Source organism: Xylocopa sonorina, chromosome 6 (assembly GCF_050948175.1).
Source record: "Xylocopa sonorina isolate GNS202 chromosome 6, iyXylSono1_principal, whole genome shotgun sequence".
Lineage (NCBI taxonomy): Eukaryota > Metazoa > Arthropoda > Insecta > Hymenoptera > Apidae > Xylocopa > Xylocopa sonorina.
Window position 1 is genome coordinate 4,528,154 of NC_135198.1, and position 10,509 is coordinate 4,538,662.

Consider the following 10,509-nt stretch of genomic DNA (forward strand, 5'->3'; position numbering starts at 1 on the left):
GTTTTACGGGCGGACAGAAAGCGAAACGGCGACGAGCAAAACCAAACCGGGCAGGTCTCGACCTCCTTAGATTATTAACGACGCGGGATCCCGCGCGTTCGCGCCGCAAATAAATATTTTTACGCTCGTTTTCTGCCCTCCGTTCATTGTCGTCGAACCGTCTCACCGGGTATCGTATAATAACGGTATAAATTAAGACTTTATGCTCGTAGAAAGCGTACGCTTCGCCCGTTCCGAGTTTCAGCTGATTGTCGACGACGAATTTCGTGGATTTTCAACGGCGCCTTTACTGCGAGCCGGCGAGTAACGCCAGTCTCGATGACGAACCTTGACGAAAGAACCACGCTGAGAACAACCACGGTTTTTTTTATCATTGTTTACGACTCTTTAAGGACAATCAAGCGAAAGACAATCAACTTCGAAGAGGCTCCAGAAACTCGCGAAGGTCCTCGCGAAGCCAAACAACGCGTCGCGTTTGATGAACGTCTGATTTACAGTACATTTGTTTCACGTCTGAAATCCATGCAAAATTAAATTTGAAGGTCTTCAAGACGTATCGTGTCTGACATCGCTGCATTTCGTATCAGCTTCATCCCTGTTGTGCTCAGAATTTTTAAAGGGTTGAAACGAAGGATTGAATGCTGCTAAAAGCTGTAGTGTACTAATGGAGCTCGCGTTTAATGCACGCGCCATCTTAACGAAGGTCGCCAGTTTTAAATACCCTAGGAAATGAGATGTCTCGGAAGATAACAAGGTGACAGGTTTGAGAAACGAGATAAAACCGCCCTGTAATAAACCGCGCCCGTTCGACCACTTTACTGTGGCCATAACGTAATTTATATATTGTTCGGATGCACCTGGCGCGACCTTCGCCCGTACGGAATGATTCTGCCCGATGGCGCTTTATCGTTGGCGCGCGAATTGAAAAATGAACGCGAGCCGAGGTGTTCCGCGCGTCCTCGGATCGTAAAGTGCGCGCGAACTTGTTCACCGATCCCACACGGCTGTAACGGACCTGCAACAGTTCGCCAAACTTTTTTGCCTCTCGCACTTCGCGGATACTCGAAACTTCGCGTTCCACCGCGCGATTCGTATCTCGATCCGACGATAACGCGCTTTTGGTCGACACAATTCCGTCGATTATCCTTGGGGAACGAAGTGTGTCGTTTCGTTTGGAATTTTTTTGCTCCCATAACGAAACTGTTGCAAACTGTTTAATTAACATTCGATGAATATGGAAATTTGTGGGGAAGGTAAATATTAAGGAGATATCTTGAAATCTAATAAGTAATATCAAACTTAAGTCCACTGAGAATAACTTATTACTTTATTATTTAAAAAAGAAGAACTTATTATTAAATAATTAAAAGAGATGCCTGAAACACGCAAACTAATCTCAAAATCTACTTCAATTCAAACATATCACAACTTCCAGATCTACGTATCTCCTACACACTACACTAAGAAATGCATTCAATAGTCAAGTGACACAGTATCAAACACACAATCAGAAAAGTGACCCATTACTATAAAATACAATCAAGACACCGTTTCCTCCAAGCCCATTAAAATTTCAGTACCAAGAGCAACAGTAAAACAGCGAAACACAATGTCACTTGGAGAGCCACCTTAACATTATCCTTGATTACCCCGCAGTTCCATTAAAACGACTGAACATCTTCCAGGTACTGCTGCAGGCGGCACTGGTGTGGGACGAAGTACACGGTGCTCCAGCAAAAAGGAACGATATACTGGCCGGCACGGAATTTCTGTCGGTGTTCATAAACGGCGCGATGGCGACGCCGCCTCAGCGACGCAGGGGCTTCCGGCGCGGAGGACAAGCGGCGTCGGTGGGTGACAGCGCGACAGCGGAATCGCACCAGCACGAGGCGTCGATTTACCGAATATCGCGTAACCCTGGCAACAGACAGGTCGTCTCGAGAGCACGGAACTCCAGTGGCCGAGAAGAGGTCGTTCGATTCTACCCGATCAGCCAGAAAACGCTGGAGAACAGACAGCAGAACCTCGCGTCGTTGATCGACGAGCTGAGCACCAGCAGCGACATATCCTCGACGCGACTGGCTCCGCAAGCGTCATCGAACGCGACGACAGTCGCGTCGACTCCTCGAGAGAAGTCATTGTCGAGGAGCAACGCAACCAGCAACTCGACCAACCAAGGATTCAGTCGACAGAAGGTAATAGGCGTCAGTGTGACGTCCACCGTCGAAGCGACGCCGTACAAGGTCAGAGTGGAGCACTACGACAACACTGACGAGACGGTCGTAACACGACCGCCAAGTTTCCTTGGAATCTCGCCTAAAGATATCTCAAAAGACTCGAGGAACGCCACGACGAGATTCCCCACGACGAAGACAACGAGTCCTAGCACGACTGCGAGGACAACGACGACTACTACCAAGACGACTACCACGACGATCATTCCTAAATCGTCCACGACCATGACGCCGCCTTCCAGCTTCGTCACGGAGGAGCTGACTAACATCGTATCAGAGTCGAACAGAAGCGAGTTCTCCGTCGACGAGGGCTTGCCAAGCACCAGTTGGCGCGGTCAGAGTTCAATTACACCTGGACCAGTAGCCAAGCAGAGCACCACCCACGCTGGCCATCGAGAGGAAAGCAACAGCAGCGCGAGGAACGTCTCGCGGGACATGATAACGCTGCCCACTGAGGAGAACTACGAGCTGCCAGAGGAGAACGCAGAGCCGAAGGAGTACAGCGAGGAGCCAGTCGAGGTGCACACGGAGCGGTTCCAGCCGCAAGGTCGCAAGGCTGGCAGGCACTACGACGCTTCCAATTACAATCGTCCAGGGACGAAAGCGTATAGTCAGCCGTCGAAGAGCTACAAGCCACCTCGACAGTACAGCGAGCCGGCCAAGCTCTACAGCGAGCCGTCCAGAGTGTACAGCGAGTCGGAGAAAGTGTACGGAGAGCCGGCCAAGGTGTACAGCGAGCCTGCCAAGGTTTACAGCGAGCCTGCGAAGGTGTACAGCGAGCCGGCGAGAGTCTACAGCGAGCCTGCGAAGGTCTACGGTGAACCGGAAAAAGTCTACTCGGAGACGTCGAAAGTCTACTCGGAGCCAGCGAAGATTTACTCGGAGCCCGCGAAGGTGTACAGCGAGCCCAGCAAATTGTACGACGCCCAAGGACAGCCTTTGGGTCGCGAGCGTAACGGAGAACCTGACGAGCAGAACTTCGAGGTCGACGAGTCCGTCAGCGTGAGCAGCAACGGGAACGCCCACGGGCCGCAGATGATCCTTACTGAGCCGTCGAACGCGTCTGAGGTGGAGGACGGGCACAAAGTGGGTTACGTGGTCGAGGGCAGGAACTACAGGAAGTACAGGGTCGAGGAGAGGACCCCTGATGGTTTCATCGTTGGTGAATACGGGGTGGTTAGCCATGACGATGGTTCTTTGAGAGGCGTCAGGTATACTGCGGATGGTACCATCAATCCAAGGTTGATCTACGACGCGCTGATGAAGTTCCTGTCGCTGTGAGAGAATACGGGGTGGACTGGATGGCGAGGATTTAGATGGAGGAAGGAGGGTCCGTTCGAAGGGACGAAACGATAGTGACTGATGTTTGCAACTGCTCTTCCCAACTCAACTGCCTCAGAAATTAATTTTAAGCAGCGAGATTTTAGGATCTAAGGGGACCATTGGGACTGCCCGGGCGATGACGCGGAATCGATGTTTGGGGATGTTTTTGGGATACGTCGGTGGGCCTCGCGAGGTACCACGAATGGAAGAACGATCGCGTTGTAGAGGGACAGTATTTTGATAATAGCGTGGTTTGAAATTTGAGTTGAATAATTATATCGTTCATAGAAAATTGTGAGACTAGAATAATTGTGGAGTATGAAATATTTTTCTTGTTTTGAGCTTTTGGTATCGTGTGCTTTACATGTCTGTGCGAAGTTTCTGGATATTTTTAATGGTTATAGTTAGACATTAAAGTTAGACGAATAGTAGCTAAATATGTATTTCAGACATAAATATGAATCATTCCTTGTAAGGATGATGGTATGAAATTAGTCCTCCAAAGAAGTAAGCAAAGGGCCATCATTTTTGTTAATTATCACAATAATTATTTTTGTGTCAATTCTATTTATCATTTTAAAAAATTCGTACACGTATGATCGCATAATTCAGAATTATTTTATTCTATTGATGTAGAGCACTGTGCATAAATATTTGATGAGAGAGAAATATTTCATACGACCAATTGTATCGCCATCACTTAAAGCTCGAACATATTGTTACAAGTCTTGAATATGGAAAACAGAAATATCTCTATCGACAGAATCTGTATAGAAGCTCAACTAGGACTTTAAGTCTCATTAAATGGGTCAAATAACGTACAACTATACCAGTGAGAACCTGTTACTCGTTTGACACGAAACGTGCCTTCAGGTTTCAAGTAAAATAGAGGTTCCTTCAACTATTCCTGAATTTGATATACAATTTCAAATAGGCTGACACGAATGCCTTTTTCATGAAAAAAGTACTTGGATATGTCAACGCAAACCAGAGTCCAATTATTTAAATCAAATTTCAATTTAAAACCCTTCTAAAATGATTTATGCATCTAACTGCTATCTATACAGATATTTATAGGAATAAGGATCCTCATAAACTGAAATGAACGATATAATTATGAACAACATCAAACCACAAGCAACATCAAATCACCCTCTGCATTCGAACACCCTACTGCTGCAGCACTAACTACCCTACATTGTAACCAATAAATCGGTCCAAACATGACTCCACCGGACAAAAGAAGCCCAGAAGAGAGCGAGCGCCTCTAAAGAATTCGAAACGCGAGGAACATTTCGAAAGGGTCCATCTTCATCGAGACGTAAATACACGGACACACAAGCAGGACGACGCTAATCCAATTAGTGGCTCGTCCGAAGCGGCGCGACGACGTCGACGAGACGAAAACGACTGATACTTTCGCTCTTGCCAACGCAACTGCCTCAACGATTAATTTAAAGAAGAGAGAGAGAGAGACAGGAAACGGCCTTCCAGGATCTGGCAGGAGCTCGATGGCGTCGGGCGGCCATCGCGTATCGCGTGGCGGGCGATTCGATCGGGCGAAGCGCGACGGATTCGAAGCGACGAGACGCCCGGCCCGTATTGCGAAACTTGACAAATGAAAGTGTCTTCTTTCAGTGGCGAAAGTACGAACTTTTGTGCGCAGGCCAGCCTTGTCACGAGGAACATTTCTTCTCCTGTCGTTCGCCTAGCGACTGGTGATCGCCAGGTGATCCTTGGTCGCGTCGCCACGTTAGTTGCGTAACTTGTTGTGATCGCGTTTACGGTATGCGTGTTCTTCCTATGGGGATTCTTCCTGCGGGTAGGAAGCTGAGCGATGACGCGAGAACGACGCGTACATACGTATTTTACGTGGTCTCTAGTGTTTCTGTCGGCGATACTGCGATACTGATTATTGTTATTAGGAAAGATACCCTTATTATAATTACACCCTCGTTCTTCTCTCTTTTTTTTTTTTATTTTATTTAATTACTTCCATCGACTCTACTGTACAGTTCTCTCTAAGTTTCTCTGACAGTGTGTACAGATTGTTTCGGATGATACTAAGGCAAACGCAGGCCAGCGAACAATTTGTAGCGAGTGGCGAAATGGTTGAGTTAGCGTAGTTGGTTGACACGGTCTGTACTTGTGTAACGTTCAGAGCTAAGCGCAGTTTCGTTTATTTAAAGGGACGACGGGGTTGAAAGCGGTTTGGAGTTATCCTGCTGTGACTCGCGATTGAAATTCCATTGCGAAGTCGAGTTCGACGAGAAACGACAAATCGTGTCGACACGGTAAACGTGTGTGGCGAACGAAGTAGCTGAAGCTCCAAACGAATCGACTGAACGTGTTTGTCGCGTGCGTGCTTCTGTCACGGCGACGCTTCTGTGATGAAAAGACGCGTCGAGAAGTCGCAGCTGCCTGGGCCACAATTCTCGATCGGTTCACGATGATTATTTAATTCGATCCCAACTCGCGATCGATCTTCGAAGGCTCCGCCGCTGCGACCGAACCCGCTGACTTGTCACGGCAGCGTCCCGCTGTACTTTTTAGGGGATAAGTTTCTGCTATGTAAGTCTTTAACGCTTTGAGTGGTGAAAATTTCTTGAAATATGCTTGACAAGCTCATCTGAAAGAACAATTATGTTATATCGTTCTCCATCACGCGTCTATGCTAAAAACTCTGTGAACTTAATTTGAAGAATTGATTTCTACAACTGTATACGATCGACCATTTTTGAGAAGAAACTACACACACACACACATGACGCCAGTGCCATTCGAACTGACGAAGACTCTTGACACGACTAATGTTAGAAAAACTTAGTGCGAATCACCAGAATCCGTGAGATGTTTCTGAAAGCTGATTACGTCCAATAGAACGTGGCAGAGCTTATACGATCACTCAGGTGGCGCTAGTTGTTCAGTAAAAATGGCTGGCTTAATTGGTATAGACGCTTTCGATGCATGTAAGTATATGAAAATCAGTGGATTAATGGTTGGATTTAAATTATCTTTGTTTGTCAATGATGTCGCGTGATGAGAGACTGAATTTTATGAACATTGAACTACAGCGTTGCTGTTTTAAACTAAAACGTGGCTTCCAATAACCGCAAGGCAAGTTCGAAATGTAATTCCACATTCGTGTAACCGAATAATCATGGACGATAGTATCACAGATCGATAAATCGTCAAATTTTTATTAATTACTCTGCGAATTAATATAAATGTTGACAATTTAGCGAATGAGATATCATTCTCATTCGTTGTTCCTGTAAATATTGAATGAAACTCAAGCAAGGGAGTAAAATCATCGGCTGTTTCTAGAAACTTTATGCGTCAGCCATGATTAGAGTGATGAAACGCTCAAAGTGTTAATACATTCCCGCGCGTAGCATTTCATTCGACGCGAGAGCCGTAGAACGTAAGGCGGTAACGTTATTTTATTATAGAGTTAAAATAGCTCATTCTTCCTCATTACCTCAATCTTTGAGATAGTTCCTCCTGCCATTTAAAGTAAACGTGTCACCTTTAAATTATACACATGATCTCGATCGTTCCCGCGCGGAACCGCTCGATGCTTTTCTTCCGACCGACGACGAAAAAGGGGAATCTTTTGACGACATTGGGGCGGTCGTCGCGTTTGGTCGCGTCGAATCGATGAAACTCGTTCGTTCGAATGTTGCTCATCCACGTAGGCTAACGTATGTAAGCGATGAAGTATTCCGACATTATTACACGTGATATCGTCTATCTTCTTTATTGCGATTATGAACTCTCTTTTACGTTAGGCATACATCGTAGTCTATTGTTTACTACTAAATATTACGCATTGCGCTGTGCAACCATTGTCATTTCTCGAATGCAACTTTGTAATAAATCTCATTGTCACAATATGCCGCCGGTCTGACTTCGTCGATCCTCGAATCGCTAAATTTCCATCGGCAATGGTTCTCGATTTTAGAAAATACAGACAACCCTTGCACAATTCGATATTCACGGATCTATGTATATTAGATCGTTTAATTTTTATTGGTAACCTGTCTTAAAAATTTTCCACTTGAATATCCTATTTTAGAAATAATACTAAATTAAAAAGAAACAACAGTATAGGAGTAGGAAGAAAATAACCTTTGAGACGCAACTGTGAATTAAAACGAAAGAAGTATAAGAGATAACAATTTTATAAAATTCTTATGCGCATGCAAAAACCTATTACACCACTAACCACAAAAACTAAGCAAGCAATTCATTATTTAATTCATTATATCTCGCAACGCGTTGCAATCGAAAGATGAGCCTGCGATTCAGAACCGTGAACACTTTTCTCAATTGTTAATCAATAATAATCGACAGTAATTTGCGGTGATTTTCACACTGTGCGTGGCCAAAGTACAGGCATCGTTATCACGGATGTTTCCTGTAATCGGTGGAACAATTTTTCGAGGAAATAATTGTTCACCACGCGCAAGGTTCTTCCACGGAGGAAAAAAGAGGACATCGTGGTCGCTGGATACTACTTTACTGGGCGAAGAAACGATTTACGCGGTCATTACCGTCACGAAGGTAGATCGATAATGGAAGGATCGGAGGACCGGTCAGATATTGAGCGATCAATTTACCAAAATAAGGGGAGCGCGTCTGATCTGCGCTTGGGGTACCCAAGGCACCCAAACCTAATCGTGCGGCGATAATTCCACGCTCGTGGGCTTGATCGAATCACAGTTTCATCAGAGTTCATAAAAGAAATTAATTTAACCCTTCGCGTTGGAACGGCGACTCTCATTCGCCACGATGTTTCGCGTGGCAACTCGAGCGGCTGTGTTTACGCTGAATTTCGCTATCTCCAGTTGATAGATGCGAAGTATTGGTTCGAGAATAAGGTCCCTTAGGCTGTTTATGTTTTCGGTTGGAAAGTGACATTGTGACGTAAAATTTCTCGACGACTGTAGTCCTGAATGTGATGTGTCGAGCGTTAGTACAGTTTCGACGGTCGTAGCGAGCACATTTGTCGCGAAATTTTGCACCACTCGTTCGAAAGTTTTAAGGCGAGTTTCATTTTGAATTGATCACGATTAAATTGGTGGTAGAGCAAGCGATTAGACAGTAATTACGTATCGAGTGTGAGAAATAGAAAAATTAGTGTGATAGACAGTGAATCCAGAAGTAGCAACGATGACTCACAAGATCCTGGCAACCCAGAATGCCTTGGTAAGTGTTTTGTATAATATCGCACCAAACACCATTACAGAACTTGAACTTGGATTATTATCTTTTTCAAAATGTAAACGCGGATAATACATCAAAATATAACACTTTAGTACGTTCATTCTTATATAAAGTCATTTACTGAGAAAAATCGTCGAGCGCAAAGGGTTAATATCGAGCGAATTTCGACGTCATTAGGTGTCATTAAACGGTGGAATAAATTTATATCCGTACGTGCGTGAAAACGAGATTGACGTGTAAGTAGTTCTTACGGTCTCTTAATAGACCTTACAGAGTCATTAAGAGTCATTATCGCGGATTTTTAAGAAAGAAATTGGACATAACGATATTGAGTAAAAATTAATCCAGTTAATTTCATTTAAACTTATTAAGAACATTATTTTCTTTATTTATTGTAAGAAATTTTCATATATTCTGCAATATACTCCAGAGAAGTGTCAGAAACTATGTCTGTCTTTCGTCTGAATCTACTTACAAGCTGAATCGTTCCCTCGACACTATTTTTGTATGCACTGATTACAGTGTTTTAAAGTTTACAGGAATTAGGGAAAATAGATTCTATTAAGGGAAATCATAGAATAACAGAACATGCAAAGTTCGTATTTAATATACTACAGTTTATATGTACGTTCAAATATTAATTAACAAGATTGCTATTTCATTAAACTTTCGTTATGAATCCATATAATTTGCATTTCAATATTGCAAGCATGAACATCTAATAATTTCTGTTCGACCATAAATATTCTAACTTCGACTTGGTAAATATTTAGTTAATTAACTTCCATACTTAGTTTCTCAATTCTCATTACAACATCAGCAACTATTATTTGACAGCGTATATTTATAGTAGTTCCCATATCTACTGGAGTCACACGAACATCGGAGTAAAGGTCGTTTATTTAAGTCATACGTAGCATGTTATCAGCCATGGTGCGCCTCTTTCTCATACTCTAACTTCAGCGTTAATTGTAATTCGCGGCTCGATAGTAAATCACGCAAGGGATCCACTGTTATTAACGTGCCCGCTGCAATTCATACAAATTCAATAATTGCTCGCGCTCGAGGATGCTCGTATTTGACAGTCGTCAAGGATCGTTGCCAAAAGCAGCAATCGATGTTAATTTTAGGGGCGAACTGCTCTTTAATCCGAATCGATAAACCAACCATCGAGCGACACCGAAGTGTTTGATTGATCTGGTCGAATTTATTGGCTTCTCTTTAATTAACGTTGGATATCAAGAATAATCTTGCAATAAATCTGGTTTTCTCATTTTCCAAAATATTTGACAGCCAGGTGTCAATTATATGGATACGGAATATAATAATAATTATACCCTAGCACTTTTATTACAAACTACATAATTCTTCGTTCGTAAAAACCAATACTTATAGAATAGCACAGAAATAAATAAAGCAAAACGTGCATAAATTATTATAAATACAATGTTTAAACGTAACGAAGCGAAACTTTGTACTTCGAATTAACTCAGATTCGCGAGTACGCATTTCACTCGATCCCATTAGTACCAGTAGCGTCTGAATCGCTCAGGAGCTTGGAACGATACGCATTTCACGCTTGTCGAGCTCTTTACAGCCACCTCCGTTCCTTTTATCCACTTCTTGCAGTCTCTTTCTAAGGCGATCTCGATTCTACCAGGTTCGTTAAATTCGACTGCCAACGATAGACTCGAAACTCCACGCTGGATTAAAATATCCACTC

General features: G+C 43.7%; 1 protein-coding gene across 1 annotated transcript in view; it reads left to right on the top strand.

Annotated features, from left to right (window-relative positions):
- The window catches only part of LOC143424534 (uncharacterized), a 54,173-nt gene extending 50,658 nt beyond the window's left edge, over positions 1-3,515 (top strand). The window contains exon 2 of the mRNA XM_076896662.1: positions 1,686-3,515. Coding sequence (XP_076752777.1) covers positions 1,686-3,515 — 1,830 coding nt within the window. The remainder of the gene's footprint in view (positions 1-1,685) is intronic.
- The last annotated feature ends 6,994 nt before the right edge of the window (positions 3,516-10,509 follow it).